The 18,264-nt window shown below is 38.7% G+C and overlaps 1 protein-coding gene across 4 annotated transcripts in view; it reads left to right on the top strand.

Annotated features, from left to right (window-relative positions):
* ptprua (protein tyrosine phosphatase receptor type Ua) overlaps positions 1-9,161 on the top strand; it is a 456,280-nt gene extending 447,119 nt beyond the window's left edge. For 2 of the 4 annotated variants that reach the window (XM_055157468.1, XM_055157469.1), the window contains 4 exons: positions 1,286-1,342; positions 2,786-2,943; positions 3,884-4,019; positions 8,134-9,161. In XM_055157468.1, coding sequence (XP_055013443.1) covers positions 1,286-1,342; positions 2,786-2,943; positions 3,884-4,019; positions 8,134-8,196 — 414 coding nt within the window. In that variant the 3' untranslated portion in view covers positions 8,197-9,161. The remainder of the gene's footprint in view (positions 1-1,285; positions 1,343-2,785; positions 2,944-3,883; positions 4,020-8,133) is intronic. The other 2 variants (XM_055157470.1, XM_055157471.1) reach the window with 1 other exon arrangement.
* The last annotated feature ends 9,103 nt before the right edge of the window (positions 9,162-18,264 follow it).

The following is an 18,264-nucleotide window of genomic DNA, read 5'->3' on the forward strand; positions in this document are numbered from 1 at the left end:
CTCCTTTTTTGTGGTTTATCTTATAGTTAAACATGCATTTTTAAGTATTTTGGAAAATGCCCTATATATGTAGTGGTAGCAAAGGGGCAAAGCAAACAACATTAAACATCTTTGATGGGGGAATGGGAATTGAACTTTGGATGTTTTTGTTGTGAGATAAAAGTTCTAACCAACCCCGATGCCACTAATCAAAAGTCTGCACTATACAATTCCCCTAAAGTCCACTCTAAATACTATTGATTGTGCTTATGTTCAAAATACTTCTATTACTTCTAACTAAAATCCAGTATTATGAGATCATGTGAGAACAGTGGTTGTCCACATCAGGACTGTCTAGCCAGTCTTCAGTTCATTAGGTTTAACAGAGTAAATGAAGCCCACTGTTCATTGATGCTCATGTAATGACTGCTGATGGTGACCAGGTCCCAGCTGTATCACTACACACCACAACAATCATAATAATAATATTTCATGTTAAACTGTGTGACTGGGTAAATGGCTCAACGGGGTCAATGGGGACAGCAGGTCATCAACTAAAAGAGCGTAACATTTTCAATATTACTTTGTGCTATTTGTAATTTGTTTTCAAATGTTTACTAATTTACTTTTAATACTTCTACTACTAATACTAACACAACTTATGATATACTTCTAACTACAATACTACTACTATGCTAATAACAACTATGACTACTAGTTCCAGTACAAGTGCAACTATTATTCCACTACCTTTACAACAATTACAACTTAAATGCAAGCCACTAACACATAGAGTAAGGAACACTACAAATACTACTATCACTGCTTCTACCACTACTACATACAGTACTTCAAATACTAGTACCTCTGCGTTTGTTACTACTACATTAGCAACTGCACTATATCTCTACGAGCCCTTGAGCTTTTAATTCAAGCTAAATATTTTCTTTTTTGAGACATACTTCAACAATATGTATACTTACTATCCAATACCGCAAACACCTACTACTATTTACTACTGCTGCATTAGCAACCACAGCCACATTAGCAAACCCAGCTAAGCTAAATTAAAATTACTATCCAAAACTGTTATTATATCATTATTTATTTAACTAATTTATGTCTTTTTATGTGTGAAAAACTTGATCCCCCCCCAGTAGTTCTTTCCTTCAGTCTCCTCTAACACTAGTATTAGAGCCCTTTAGATGTATCCTCCTCTCTTGGCTGTCACTCCTTTAACTTTCCAAAATAGTTCCACTAATCCTTCAATAAACACGTCCAAACAAACACTATGGCATCTCCACAGGATCTGGACGAGACTGACCTCTCAGAACAGGACACCACTAGGCTCTTACCCAAGCAGGTATTTCATCGTGTGCTAAATATAGACCTAGTGCGTAGTATTCTAGAAGTACATAGTCATTTTTGCTGTACTGTCTTCTTACCCAACGTGTCCACTATTCCCCTGGTTCTGAATGGCCTTTTTAAAACTTTGTCAACTTTCTATTGGGCGCACTCTGGAACATAGTGCACCTAAATCCCTCGACTAAGAAGTCTCATTACAAAGTACAGGTAACTGGGACAGCCTGAAGATGTGGATGTTGAGAGGTGCGAGTATATTATCAGAAAAAAAAACCTGCAGAACAAGGAGTGACACAAAGAAACACCAGGGGACTTATAGGGCCTGGATTTCTCTACATTACTCATGCTAACAAAAGTATTGACAAAGACCAAGACATCACGCATTTTCATGGTTTTAAATTTGCCCCATATGGATGTTATAATTATAATATCCTAATAGTACACACAAAAACTTAATTTTCATTATCCTCATTTTAATTGTAACTTTTGATCTGATACCCAGTAGAAGCAGAAGAACAAGTAGATGAAAGTATCTGCAATATTTTACATTTATTTGCACTTCAACTCTGCTTTTCTAATCAAATCTACAGAAAGAAACTAATATAGAAATAATGTATTATAAAAATATGGTTTTAATTTGATTTTAAAATGTGTAAGTTTGTCAGTTTAGAACAGGGGTCTCCAACCTGTAGTTTGGGAGCTCTCCACTCCCTTCCTAGTAGCTCACCAAAGGATTTCTGAATTATACGCATTGTGCTGATTGACACATTTTTGTTTACTTAAATGCCTTTTATCAGTGTACATGTATCATTTTGATTCCTTGCTTTGTGCACTAATAAATAGTTTATGTTTTATAGGCATCTAACTGTACCCACCTAAGGCCGTGGCTCTTTTATTTACTCAATTTCTAGCAACTGCTAAAACGAGTAGCTCTTTGTATTTTCGTTTTGTGAAAGTAGCTCAACGGAGGAAAAAGGTTAGAGATCCCTGATTTAGAAAGGTACATAATCCACAATGGCATATCACTGAATGTATGGATCAGTTAAAGGTACATGATGTAACTTTTCTAATTGGGGGTCTGCAATGCTTATGTCCATGGAGATGTTATTGCTTCAGCATGAAATGGCATTAAATGTAACAATTTGGAAGTTATTTTTATTATCCAAAGAAATCTCTTGAAAAACATGTCATTTTACTGTGAGCAGGCTTGCCTCTCCACAGATCAGACCTGTAACTTGGCCTCGTGGTGTCACCTGCTCCATGCACTTGTCTCCACCTTCCACCAGAAATGTTACGTGGTGCACCTTTAACTGAAAATGGGAATTTTAAAAAGCGTTGCAAAACTAATAATTTTCTGTGCTCAAGTAACCAAGGAGTTTGCCTGTCTCTCCAAAAGCCCATCATTCTGTTGTTGTTAAAACCTCCACTCTGTTTGTCCCCACAGATCCAGGAGGGCCAACTGGTGGTCCGTCACTTCCAGTTCCTGCGCTGGTCTCCGTACCGGGACATCCCAGACTCCAAGAAGGCCTTCCTCAGCCTGCTGGCCCAAGTGCACAACTGGCAGAGGGAGTGTGGAGAGGGCCGGACCGTAGTGCACTGCCTGTGAGTGCCCACATCAACCTCATCAACTAAATGCATGCTTTCAACTGCAGCCTTATTTTTACACTGCTGTTATGTGAAAATACACTCTTAGAATAGCAGCTTTCAGAGGTGGTTGAAAGTCTTGAAACCCACGCCTCTTATGGAATTCATACTTTGTAAATGGCATCTGTTAAGAGCTATGTGATAGACTGAAAACATGTTTATTGACCTTAATGTGCAGATTTCAGAGTAGAACTGCCCTGGGGTAGACTGACAAAAGCATGGCTGCCAGTCTCTGCTGTTGGTTAATCACCGCCAACACACACACACACTCCACATTCAAACTAAGCAATGAGTGTGAAGTGTTTTGCTTAAAGCCACACAACAAAACTTGGATGAGGAATTACGATAAGTTTATATTGTTTATGTTCTGTTAACTCATATTGAAAGCCATTTTTATTTATTTTTAAAGGGATGAAATCGAAAATTGTGATTGATCAGCATGAGAAAAATAATGTGATGAGGTTTTTTTTTGTTAACCCTTTTTCAAAGAGCTCTTGTTTTCTCATCAACCAAAAACAAGTACAGCAGGTTATGTGTAAGATCCTGAATATAAAACTAAAGCTACATTTTTGGAAATTGGACCTCAGTTGCTGCATTTTTGTTGCACCTCTGGAAAGTAAGAATGGGTCAAATACAGAGGAGAAATGAAGAAGATAAAGTTCACCTTGAAGATCTAAGTATCATTATGTTGTAATGTCAATGTTAAGTTCAGAATATCTCCATTGAAGTCCACTCCAAAGCCAGACATCTCTTTCCTGCATAATCCTTGATCTCTATTTTAATTAAATCACCTCCCTGTCCGATAGTTGACCTTTTGTGACATTTGACTGAGCCGCTCAGCAGACTTACTTCTTGTACTTCTAGTTTTGATTGAGTGATTTTTCATTTTCCCTTACAGGAACGGAGGGGGCCGCAGCGGGACCTTCTGCGCCTGCACCATGATCCTGGAGATGATCCGACATCACAGTATGGTTGATGTCTTCTTCGCCTCCAAAACCCTGCGCAACTCCAAGCCCAACATGGTGGAGACTATGGTAAGGAACCTGCTCAAGAAAAGTTACATTAGTTACCTGTGATCAAGAATACATATTTCTCCAATACTTTACAAAGATCTGAGTCTGGTCACTGATGAATACCTGGTCCAGTTCAGATAGGTGTGATTGAAAGCTGGACAAGCCGACCACAGACATGCATGGTCCGTATCAAAACAAATATGGCTGCATACGAAAGGAAAAAATATCACAGGGGACTGAAATTTTTTTTTTTAGATTTGTAAAGTCAAAGATGTTCATTTTGTCTTCTTATGTACTTTAACTTTTAGGTTCTTTTTAAAGACAGTATAGGAAAGTGTATTTACCTTGTTGACATGTTTTTGGCTGCTATCTCTGAAGATGGCTTGCAGCTAGCAGCCGAAACATGTCAACAAGGTAAATACACTTTACTGTATTGTTTTTAAAAAGAACCCAAGAAGTTAAAATACTTTGGATTTGTGTAGAATCAATGAGTGAAGAGCTAAACTATTAATCTGAGGTCAGATTCTGTTCATTCTGGATTTACCAGGCAACAAGTCTGGGGTGGGCGGTATAGACAAAAATGTATTTTCTGATACTTTTTTGGAAAATCCAGATACCAATATCCATTCATTCTAACAAGATCTTCTTGTAGACTGGATCCTATGACCCTATTTAGTTACTGCTGTTTTATAGTGTACCTTTTTCATCTGTGCAAAGTGCTATATAAATAAAGTTAACGTAACAGAAAAAATATAATAGCAGTCATATTAAAATATACTTTAAATGTGTTACTAAGCTAAAGTTGTGAGACCCTGATATATATCCCAGTGCTTTTGTGCGTAATTTTGCTATTTAAACCCTTATTTAGAACTTCATCTTTATACCAACTCTTATCCTTATCAACTCTTTCTGCATTTTGATAATATGCGCACCTCTAGTTCAGATGCTTTTAAATGATTAAATGTACCATTTACTTTAGTTTTGCAATCCTTTTAACTTCTTTTTATAACAATCTTGATCCGTTATCAGTTACAACACATTGTTTACTTCCAAACTATAATTTTCAGGCATTAAAGCATTGATCTTTTCAAAGTCTGTGGTGATTTGCCTTGGACTTGTTTAATCCTTCTTTTCACCAACATGTATTTGAATGTTTTTTGTTTAAAGCTCTTAAGACTGTTGGATTTCATTTCTCTGTCATTGGAATCCAAAGTCCAGCCCAGGGGAATGAGGGACGTGCTGAATTTATAATAATAAATATGTAGTAGAAAAACAGTGGCTCCAAGGAAACTGTGGAGGAGCAAGAAGGCCACAAACAAGGAAGCCCACCGGGATTCTAACTGAAGACAAAGTCCAAAATAAAAAATAAATAAAAGTAAAAAAATAGTCCACAGTCACAAAACAGTGCAAAATATTTTGTACATTTAAAAATGTTCAAACTTTACATTGTGTCATTGAATGATCAGGTATATATCACATTTTTTATTGGTAGGGTATAGGTCTACATTACCAATTGCAAGTGTATTTTTTGTTTTAAATCCTATCACTATTTACCAAGAGGCTGAAATCCAGACTTATATTATACTCACCTTGTATTAAAGATCCCATACTTCTTTCTAAAATATACAAACATATGTTTGCCTTTATAAAATATTTCACTTTGGTGTATTAATTGAGAAGTTATTTTAGTTTGGGTTATAAAACAATTAATTTGGTTCTTAGTATTTAACTTTTATTTTCACCCACGTATGAATGATTACTTCTAATGTAATGTACGGGTTCGTGAGCTGGCTTTATTGTTACCTTTACTGCCTTGTTAAAAAGTAAGATTGAACTTCTACATAGATAACAGGCTGTGTGAGCATCCCATCTAATCAACCCAAACATGCATTGTAAAATTCTCCACTCATGGTAGTCCTGACCAAGCCTAGCTCAAGACCTGGAAATGGGTCCCTCAAAGCTGGACAGCATCCACTGCCCCTGGTTACTCCAGATGGGTCAAATGAATGAAATGAATTTTCACGATAGGGATTAATAAAGTATATCTTAAATTGGGACTAAACACCTAAACTCTGCTCACAACCACATTTCAAATCTGCTAAATTTGGCAGTACCATAGGACTAAAGGACTTAAAGGAAAGAAGGAAGGGGGAGGAGGAGTAGGGTGTGGCGGTTTCAGGAACAGTATGATTGGTCTAATAGGTATCCATACGTCAAACTCAACCTCAGCCCCTGCAGCCTTTATTTGTAATCAACACAGTCTTACATGATGTGACCAAGTACTTATTTGGGAGGGAACATTCTGTTTTTGACCCTAAAGCTCCAAATTGACATTGTCTGCACTAAAACAGCCAAAAGATGACTAAGAACAGTACACAATGCCATTAAAACACCATTCACACAGTTTAGTGGCAAAAAAGTTTAGTTTAGTTTCACTTTATCCCTGCCACTTGGAAGGGTCACTGGCAAAACTTAATATAGGCTCTATTCACGCTTACATTACAAACCAGGAAGACGTTTGGAAACATGCAATGATAATTCCAGCACAGTTACCGACACTGGGCTCGTGATAAATCCCGTTGAAGTAAATGTCATTAGCGGTAAAATGAAGACTGCATACAAATGTGCTCTGTGGAATCATCTTGAATTTGGCGCCTCTTCTTATGATGTACCCAGTGCGCTCGGAGTTATGTGTCAGTGGAGAAATTATGAAAACTGAGGTATGGTTGTAACTGTTGATTAGCCGAACCTAACGGAACGCTACAATGGCATGTAGATGAAGAAAACTATATTCTAATTTTCCTAGATTTTGTCAGACTTTACTGTAAAGAGAGCACACCGGAAGTTGTCATGACATGTTTCCAAACGCCTTCCTGGTTTGTGACGTAAATGTGAATAGGTCCTATAGATGCATCAAGAATCTCGGACATCCGGTCATTGCGGAATGCATACTGGGAAGGATTTTCCAAAAAAGTGAGCATCAAACTGCCATGTTTTTTCAGTCTTTTCTAGTCTTTTGAACCATATCGCTTTTGTTTCTGGTTCTGATATTGTCATATTTTAGTTTTGGGATTCGGACATTGTAATTTTGTGGTTGTTGGATCCTAACAGCAGAAATCGGCTCGAGAAATTTGTTTGCGATCTCCATAAATGCAAAAGGGAATCAGATCTGTGTGACTGCAAACCTCTGTGCAAACTGTTTCTCTTCCCAACGGAATTGAAAAATAGTGAAAGACGAAGGCAATGGGCAGTATTGATCTACTGAAAGGATGAAAAAGGAAACCTTTGGCTGCCTAAATCATCCCGAGTTTGCAGCGAACATTTTGTATGTGGAGCGCCATCAAAGCGGGATCCCGTTTATTAAGTAAGAGGTACAGAAAACAAATAGACTGAGCTCGTACTTTCTTGTTCTTGTGGCTTTACAGCAACATCACGTCTTGGTCGCTTTGTAGTGGAAGTTGTTTCTTGGCGAACAGCTGGTGCCTTTTTGCTTTGGCGTTGACTTTTTAAATTCGTAACCGAGGTTGTGTGAGGGATCGGGATTTTGCTTTGATGGCGCTTTATGGATGATTTAGGCAGTCAAAGGTTTCCTTTTTCGTCCTTCCTGTAGATCAATACTGCCCATTGCCTTCGCCTTTCACTATTTTTCAATTCCGTTGGGAAGGGAAACAGTTTGAACAGAGGTTTGCAGTCACGCAGATATGATTCCCTTTTGCATTTATGGAGTTCGCTAACAAATTTCTCGAGCCGTTTTCTGGTGTTAGGATCCAACAACCACACAATTACAATGTCTGAATCCCAAAACTATCCCATACCTACAATATCAGAACCAGAAACAAAAGCGATATGGTTTAAAAGACTACAAAAAACTGGCTTTGTCAATAGACGCATCCCACTGGGAAAACAAACATGGCGGTTTGATGCTCACTTTTTTGGAAAATCCTTCCCAGTATGTATTGTGCAACGACCAGAAGTCGGAGATTCTTGATGCATCTATTGAAGCAACAATTCAAAAACTTATGTGTATGAATATAACAAGTCACATTATAAGCCCTTTCCACACTCATTGTCAATCATAACACTCTTTTAATTCACGACACTCACATTTGAAATCTCCATGTTCTTTGTTTTGCAGGAGCAGTACCGCTTCTGCTATGAGCTAGCGCAGGAGTACCTGGACTGCCTGGAGGCCAGATAGCAACTTTACCCATCTCCTCCAAGTCCTCCTCCACCCAGGAGACACATCCTACCCCAGCTCTCTCACCCTGGCTCTGGGTGTGCTGGCTCCTCCACCCGCCTGTACAGCTCTGGTTGTGTCTTTGCCATGCCGTAATGCCATAAAGATTGCTCCGAAAGCTCACTGGAACAAAACTTGTATCATACCACTGACACTAAAAACACATTTATATTTCGCTCTTTCCTCCTGCAACCTCTTTTGTGCCACTTACATCTTTGCCAAAAATAACCAGAGGACACTTAACCAGGACTGGAGTTTTTTCGCCTTGTCCGAACTATCAGGCTAAACCCGCTAAACTCCTCAATGGCGGTTTCAAAAGAGCTCCACTGTATCCTGCCTTATTATGGACGAACACTGGAAGCTAACAGGAAGCTAACGGGTAGCTAATTGGAAGTTAACATGTTGCTAACTGAAAACTCATGGGTAGCTAACTGTAGGCTAATGGGTAGCTAATTGGTTGCTATCGAAATGCTAATGGGATGCTAATGCTAATGTCAACGACCCGGTGATGTTCATGTTTGTTCGTAACACTGTAAATGGTGCAATCTGCTGTCCCATGTTGTACTGTACTATATTTGAAGATTATCGTGGCAAGAGGCTGTCAGAAAGAGTTGTTTTCAGAGGGACAGAGGGGTGTACAGCGGAGTCGTCTTGGACCTACTTTGTTAATTCTTATTTATTCTTGCTGTAAATAGATTGTTCTTTTTCCTCTTCGCCGGCGTGTTTTCGAGTTGTCCTTAATGTGCCAATCCATGCGCTGTGTCTCTGTGAACAGGACTTCGCCAGCGTCTTGCATGCCCAGTCTGAAAAGTGTGTTCTTTCCCCATCGCACTATGTGGCCCAAAGTGTGCTTCAAGAGGGAGGTCCCGTCATCCGAAATAACTGCGTGTCGCTGTGAGAAACTGGCAAAGGTGTCGCTTTCTAAATTTATATTTATTCTATGTGTTTTATTTTCTAAATAGTGTAAAAACAGAAAAGAAATAAAGTATGTTGTTGCTTAAAATGGATGGTGAGGGGTTTTGTTTGTTTGGCACATGCTTCGGGTGGTCTATAAAAAGAATATCCAGTTTGGTGTGGCCTAATTGGGACAAGAGTGGTTACAAGGCTATGACAGATACCATAACAACATTTTGTCTGTGGGCAAAACTCCTCATTTACCTTCACTGCCAGACAAAAGTTTGGACACTCACATTCAATGTTATTTTTTATGCTTACTACACTGCAAAAAAGTTTGGCAAAAAGTTAAGATATAAACACTTAAATCTATCAGAAAATGATTTAAAAGTAGTGAAATCATCTGTCCATGCAGCAAAATCATTATCTTAAAATAAACGACTTCTAAACTAGAATTAAGCTGTCTCAGAGCTAGTAAGTAGACAATAAATCTGAAGATGAATAACCTGATATAAGTTTTAAAATCTTGGCCAGATCAGAGAAATTTGCAGTGTACTTTCAACATTTTATGTACATACAGAAGACATCAATATACTGTATGCAGCAAATTATATGGAATTATGTAGCAAAGAAATTCAATATTTTATACTCACATTCCTCGAAGTAACCGTCCTTTGTTTTGTTGACATCGCTGCAAACCCTTTACAATGTAAATAATCAAAATAAAAATGAAAAAGTGTCCCCAAACTTTTGATTGGTAGTGTGAGGGAGTGAATGAAAAATCCACTGCCAGTCAACTTTAAGTGTTCAAAACAAAGGCATGGGGACAGGCTCATGTTAATCTTAACCATGTGCCATAAATTTTGCATATTTCAAACTAAATATTCTAACTAGAATACCTGGATATTGTATGATTTTTAAGATGAAGTGCCATTGTAACATTGCAACATGTAAAATCCAAAACAAAATTTTCAAGTGACTGATTGTCTGTTAGCGATTATCTATTATGAAGAGGAACAGACCAAAGTGTTCTCAAAGATTAGAATGATGAAAAAACAAAACAAAGACAATGACAAGTGCTTTTTGTATTTTATTGAAACACTTGCGGTAACTGGTGAGTTGTTCAATATAAAATAACCTCAGATGTTTAGTTCCCGTATAACTTAAAATATGAATATTTAATTGTTGTTGATGATTAATTTTCATTGTCAGTTTGCATTTTTATTTTACGTACAAAAATGTATTTCAAAAAAAGAGAATACATACTTGGATTTTAGATGAGATGTTACCCCTCTTTTCGAGTGTTGGCTCGATCCAGTCCACAAAGATATTTTCTACAATCTAATAACATCTTCCCTCCGCCTCCACTTGAGCCTGGAGCATCCTCATATACTTACCAACTCCACAGTTCATTCCTTTGACCTGTCTTTTCATTTACGCTTATCATTTAATTAAGCCGCCATAATGGAGTTTTTTTATCACTGGCACCAAAACAAACCCTCTGGTACGCAGGAGCCTCTTTAATTGGAGAGCCCTGATGATCCATTGATCCAAGTACTTAATCTACATGGGGCCATTTTACACTCACATCTAGTCTCTGATTAGGTTTGGTATCCCCATGTGACCCCTTGGTGACCTCAGTGCTGTAATTTATGTAATAGTTTGGATGGAGTCGCAAAATTTTAATGGGTTAAGGGACACAACTGGATAGCAGAAGATCAAATGAAATGAAATTAAATGAGAGTGACTGACAAGTACGATCCGTTTATCGAAACAAATATGGCTCCTTACACTGAAAAAAACATTGAGGATTTCTGTGGAATCAGTGAGCAAAGCACTGAACTTCTCTTATGTAAAGGAAATGTATGTAGTCTTGTCTTGTGTGAAAGCTCAAAACCTCCAGAATTCCTTCACTGAGCTGTGGAGGCTGTACTAGCACTTAAGGGTTGGCTGCAGGTAATGGAGTTTAGGTAGTGAGTATTCAGATAAGAGAGAGTCCTTTTAGGATTAAGCCAACTGGATTTTAGCAATGAAAACTGACAACCCAAAAGAGAGACTCATGTAAGACTCACATGAATGATGGAGCATTGTGTTTCTGTAATTAAGAATAAATCAGCATTAGAATTGTTATCAGTAAAAGCTATGTTCAATTTACCATCAGTTACATTTTTTTTTTTTTTTATTGAGATTCAAAATCAGCATACAGTTTTAAATGACTCAATTCAACTCAAGCTAAGATTTGATTTTGTTCAAAATGTTGGTGACTGATGAGCTCCGTCATTTCACATGTGACAGTGAAATAAATAAATCTGTTTGGACGGCTGTGTTTGAGCCTGGTGTGTGACAAGAAAGGAGCGATGACCAGACTGTCTGTATTAAAATGAGACATCAGTCTGGATTTGCCAGGCAAAATGGCTCTCATAGATTCCACACAAGCTGTGGCTTTGGTCATAACTGGTCATGTCCTGGTTTAGTTTCAGGTTTAGTCCTAATCCTTGGTTAGGAGTACCTGTTCACTCACTGCCTTTAGTTGAAAAATGTAGGGTTTTATATTTTAGTTTAGAGCATAACATCATTATTCTGTTGCTTGACCCCCAATGCCACTCTTGTCTACTTTTGGAGACTACTTATGTATGTAGCGATTCTTTGCTTCAAGGTAAAGAATGCAACTTAAGCATGCACTCATCCACTGCTCATGAAGGATGGGCTCATCTGAGACTTCAATTCCAGCTATTTGTACGTGCAATTAGTGCTCAAAATATTAAACATGAACTCAACCTGGAATATTCCACAGTATAGCATTAAACATTTTCATTTATTCATTTTTAGATGTTTTTATTGCTGGAGAAAACAAGACGTGTAACCCCTCATTTGTCTGGAAGTGGTTCACTGTAGAGAAGGTCTGAGTGGTGATCATCTGGACTAGTTAACCAAGTCTAGCCCCAAAGAGAGGGGTTTTAGAGTGAAAATGCCCTGCCATTTCTTACTAGCTGACATCATTATAAGTCGTTATGGCCCCATTCTGTATTGGCTGTCTGTCCTTAAAGGTGCATTGCGTAACTTTTCCGGTGGAGGGTCCGTCAAATGCTTTTCTTTATGGAGATGTTATTGCTTTGTCAGAAATGTTTCACAGTATGGTATTACACCTTTTTCTCATCATGGAGACCAAATCAGACCAAGTTATAGGTCAGATCTGCGGAGAGGCGACCCCGCTCACAGTCAGAATACCTGTTTTTGTAGGTATGTATAAGCAATAAAGCCACCTGTTTGTCATACTGTGGAACATTCAAAGCAGAACAATGATATTTCCATTGACAGACCTCAATCAAAAAGTTACATAATGCACCTTTAAGTGTTGTGGATAAATGAGAGCTGAAACGTTTTGATTACAATAACGCTGAAACCTTTTTTACACTGAGAAAAAAAAGTTCATAACTGCAAAAAATAGTGCACTTTAAATTCCCATCCCCAAACGAATGTCTGATGTCACCACATTCCTGTCCATTGTTTTATAGCTACTGTTTATATCCCGCTGTGGCATTGTTTATCTGTCGCTCACAGCCTGTTCCCACCACTCTTGTATTTATGCTTTAATGCAAATATTAATATCTTATGAGCAAGAATTTAACTATCAAAAGCAGAGCCTGGATGCAGTGTGATTGCTCCCTTAGTGGGCGGATGTGACAATGAAAAATGAAACAAAAGAGCAAATAATAAAGAATTCATGCGCAGTGGAGATAGTCTGAGTACACTTAGAAGCCAGCTGCTACCACCTGTGTAAAGGCAATTAGGTATTCTCTCTGAGTTATTCTTAATGCGTAGAATATAAATGTACCTGATTTACCGCCCGTTGCACGATACACAATACAAAGTCTGCATGCGTTTTCCCAGACTAGTAAGTGGATGAGTGGAACTTGTCCACACAATTTTCTACTTCACTGTAATTTATGCAGCAGTCTCATATATACTTTTATAGTGCAAAAATACTACACATTGTTCTCTACCTACTCACTGAAGGTACACAGTCACACTACAAACATCACGCTTTGGGTTTTAAAAGGGCCTGTATTACACACATACAGTAATTACAGCTCTTGATATGAACTGAAGGTAAAAGGTAACCTAGCTGTTAACTTAAAAACTACCACTGCAATGACATCACAAGGTGGAACAAAGCATTTTGAGCTCTGGAGATGTAGACAGGCTAATAATAAAAGGGTACTCAAACTTGTAAATGAAACAAAAGACAACTCCAGGTATGTTTTTGAGGAAGTAACAAGTAGACTTAGACTTAAGGCCGCCACACACTACAGGATTTTTTGGACACAAAGTCTACACCATAGACAGGAGGAGAATCTTATGAGACTTAAAATCTCTGAAAGACTACAGGGAGATATGACTGTGTACCACAGGCTATAAAGTTGTGAGTGCAATTGTGTCTGCTGTTTCCTGTCTACAGTAAAACGACTCACTTTGAGACTCTTAAGTGTTCAAAAGATCAGAGCACTGTACTTCTAGTTTAGATAAAAGTCAAAACTGTGTTATTATTATTTGTGAAATGTGGTGCAATACTTCAGAAACATGATTTTTAAAGAACAAAAGGTTGGTGATAAAGTACACAGGAAGTAGAGTCACTATCGTGAATCTGTAGCGTCACCTCGATTTGAGAGCTGTGTGGTTGTAAACAGACACATGTGAGGAACTACTCTCACCTTTTTACTTTCAAAGAACGCCTCAAACTGGAACAACATGATTTTGTGGACTGGATGTCATTATTTGCAGAGGACAATTTCTATAGATAATGTGGATGAGATGCTGCACAAGAGGTGAGTAATACAGTCTTCTCATTATTTTCACTGTATCCCGAGTTTGTATCTTGTGCCTCTGCGTCCATCACTCCTCAACCCCTGATGTTCTGTTTTATTTGCTGCTGCCGTAGCGTTTCTGATGTTTGGTGGTTACGATCTGACAGCCACCGCACACATGAGGAACGCAGCGGCTACAAAATCACACACAAAGACACAAAGTTGTCCCCAAACTTAGGGAGAAGCAAATTGCTGCCAAAATTGGGCAAATTTTCCTGTAGTGTGTGGCAGCCCTTAGACAAAGTTTATTTAGACTTAGACGAACTCTCAAACCACCATTAATAACTTTCCATTACGTACATGTGTCCACCAAGTGGATGAAGTGTATTGCCCAAGCGCAGTATACTGGGCAGAGGTGGCATTGCACTGTAGACTTTGTTTTAGAGCAAAATCAATTACAACCACTAAGCTACTATCGCCACAGTAATGAAACTATATTCCTCCTTTCTACTACCTATTTTTACCATATATAATTATCATTCCACATCCTTTGTTTTCACAAGTTTGATTAAACCAGTGCCTCTCAGTTATTTTCTTTCATGCCGCCCTAAGAAGACGAAAACATTTCGCCCCCTCACTCCAGAGAACCACTACCAAACGTGGACAAATCGCACCCTCGCCTTCTGTAGCCTACATACGAGAGCAAATCTTGCATCTCCAAAGCAACTCCTGGGACACATGCAGCATGTGTCTGTCCGTATTCTGGCTGTGCTCACCTGCATCATGAGGCGTCCGCTCCTGTGTCCTCCTCGTCTTTCAAAATGATGTCCATGTTATAGTTTGGGGCAATTGTGTCATCCAGCATGACAGAAACCATGTCTAATGCTGCAGCAGTATCAGCTCCTCTGCTATTTGGTACACCACCGTATATGACGCTAACAGTGCTCGCTGGTTTACTAATGTAGCATTCACAAATCGGGATGATTGTTGGCAATATTCGGCACATTTTCACTGAAAAAACTCAAGTGGCTTATCAGTATGATTCGGGTATAATGTCTTTAAGCAAATCCGTAATTTATTTGGCTTCATGCTGTCTACTGCCAACATTTTTAGACACAGTAAACACAGCGGACACTCCTTGTTTCCCTTCGTAATGACAGTGAAGCCGAGTGCTACAGACGCTTTACATACAGTTTGTTCTCTGCACTTCATATCTTCTGCTCTGTGCTGTGTGTGAGTTCGCGCGGTCCAAAAAACCCCAACACTATAGCGCTAATACTCCCTGTGCACACTCTGACAATGAGAGCGCCACTGCCAACTACTGCAGTGGATGTGCAATTGCATTTTATTCTACTAAGGCAAAAAAAATATTTGAGAAGGACTGGATTACTAGCACTGGTGCCACCTAGTGCCTCCACTCAATTTCATTTCTCTCCAGCGACTAGGTCAGGAATCGGAATACACTAGACAGTTTGCAAGAACCTCGGAAGTGGTAGACCGCACACCGACCAATCAGCAAAGAGCCATACATTCTGCGTTGGCAACGATTCCCGAGATCGTGGATTTAAAGCCAGAACAAAAAGAATGTTTGGTGAATTTTATCAAGGGGAAAGACGTTATTGCCCTTCTTCCTACAGGATTTGGGAAAAGCTTAATATACCAGTTAGACCCATTAGTGGCGCATTACATACGTCATGACCAAATAGCAGGGATTGGTTAAATTTAAAAAAGTACCCATCTACCATCGAATCCTAATGTTGCGAGATCAGACAGTTTCCACGAAGTGAAACTAGCTGATGAATCAGGCTACTGGATTACACCGGTATGCTGCAAATATGAAACATGTAATTCCAATGTTTTTAGTATTAATAGTATTTTCTTTTGTTTTCCTTCTAGGTGCATTATGTAACATTTCAAGTGGAGATTCTGTTCCATAAGAATGTTAAAGTTGATGTCTGGAATGTTCCATAGTAGGGATTTCAAATAGTCTAGCTCCATGGAGACACATTGGTGATCTCCATGGTATTTTTGAGCAATAAAAACAACAGCAAATGAATAATAACTTTAAAGCCAAGTGGAACATTCCAGGAAAAGCAATAATATGTCCATGGAGAAAAGCAAGTAGAAAAGTTATATAGTGCACCTTTAAGAACAAAAGTTTATGTCTTGTTCAATAACGGCTGAATACTGATTGCTTGTGTTAACTTAACCTCCTCACTGACAACACACAGTTAATGAGTTACTTTGCCACCACTTCCCCGTCTGTACCTCTTTCTATCTTTTGACAAACAAATAATCTCTCTTTGAAACTGGCATACTAATCTCCCCTTCACAAACATAAAACAAAGACTGTATTTCCCTTGTGTATGCATAAACGCACCACCAAAACCCACTCATGATTAATGGAATCATCAGGATAAGCATCTCCGACTCCTCTTACATTCACCACCATCTCTGAGGCTCATTCAAATGCATATTTTCAAGCTTTAAACAATAGCTCTCAGAGTAATTACAGACACTGTCGCTTGTACAAAGAACCACTCACTACTCCCAGGAAAAAAAAATATAAATAAACGAATAAAGCATTTTCTTTGGGGCAAGGCGTGATAAAACTCTGGTGTAATCTAACATAAGCAGACGCGTTGAGTATACGGAACGTGGAGTCTTTGAACGCGACGCACAATAGCAATTATGTTTTTCATGGCCGCCAGTGTTATATTGAGGCTTTTCATCATCTTTTAAAAGGAGAAGAGGAGATCCATCAGTAGCTGGCCACAAAGACGCGTAATTGAACTGCGTGGAGACAAAGGCAGAGGAACAAAGCTCTTCTCACGGGACGGCGAGGCGGCACACGTTTTGGAAGTCGGAGGGTTCTTTGTTGAGGTACAGATATGGAGGAGGTTGGGATCACGTGTCATCACAACCTTCTTGAATCCCTGTTGATGCTTTGCAGTGACGTCACGCTGGGGGTGTTCTACATGTATTTCTATCGTGAAATAATTCATTAGTTATCATGGTTACACAATGCACAATATAGCAAACACTGACAAAAAAGTTAAGACGGTAATGTTATTTGAGAAGGACTTGTTTAACAAATCTGATCAACGTTTTGTGGTTCCAGCTAAGTCAGTTCTTTATGGTCAGATTGGGTTAAAGCAAAACTCAGATTAAAGTCTAAATTGAGAAACAGAGATTCAGATCAATTAATTGTTTAAGTCAGAATCCATGTATCATTCATTCATTTGTTTTTCAAAATTAAACCATAAATAAGAAAACGAAAAAAATAAAATTGTTATTTGTCCCCAAAACCAAAGTCCAAAATCTCAGTCGGTTATCAGGACTGAGAGCGGGACCAGACCAGGACTGAGACTGGTTTAGTCCTGGTTTAATCCTGGTTTAGTCCTGGTTTAGTCCTAGTTTAGCCCTGGTTTAGTCCTGTTTTAGTCCTGTTTAAGTCCTGGGATCAGTCCTGGTTTAGTCCTGGTTCAGTCCAATCCGTATGCGGCGCTAAAGTCCAGCATCGCAGTTTAAGTCACGGAAACGGGAAATGGCCGTTATCCGTTGTTCCGTTACTCATTTAAACACAAAATTGAAAACTGAAAAAAAACAAATCATTATCTGTTTTTTTCCATTTTGTTTTCAAATTCCACACACTTTTGTGTCACCGTATGCATGCAGATTTCCTCCCAAAAACGCTCATCTAAACGCGAAATAAAAAGTGAAGACACGACGCTGCTTTCGTGTCTTCCGTTCAGACCGTCATCATATAAACGTAGCCTAAACGTCTTCCTGGTTTGTGACGTAAGCGTGAATACATTAGGAAGGACATTAATTGGTCCAGTGAATGAAAACGTTTCTCTAAATATTTCCCCCAATGCATCTTGAAGTGAGTCACTAGACCGGTCAGCCATAATGCATTGTAAAAAACAAAAGCAAACAGTGACAGGTCTTCATCTGAATACAACACGTCTGAATGAAAGAAGACACAAGAACTGTTTTAATGCACTGTTGACCAAAGTTGTTATGACATAGTGTTGCTCGCATTATCCACTTATTATCTTGGCTTGAGCTTTTAATTGCCTCTGCAAAAAGATGAATCCAGCCCACTCATGTTTTGTATTTAATGTGAGATCCATGTTAAAGGTGCATTGCAAAACTTTTCTGGTGGAGGGTCTGTCACCTGCTTGTCTCCATGGGGATGTTATTGCTTTGCCTGGACTGCTCCATGGTATGACATTAAACATATCCATTTAGCATTTAATTTGGGGTGTTTCTATTGCTCAGAAATACAGAATTCTCCAGCAATTCTCCACAGATCTGAATTGTAATG

Source organism: Boleophthalmus pectinirostris, unplaced genomic scaffold (genome assembly GCF_026225935.1).
Source record: "Boleophthalmus pectinirostris isolate CB_2022bp ecotype Guang Dong unplaced genomic scaffold, ASM2622593v1 HiC_scaffold_21, whole genome shotgun sequence".
Classification (NCBI taxonomy): domain Eukaryota; kingdom Metazoa; phylum Chordata; class Actinopteri; order Gobiiformes; family Gobiidae; genus Boleophthalmus; species Boleophthalmus pectinirostris.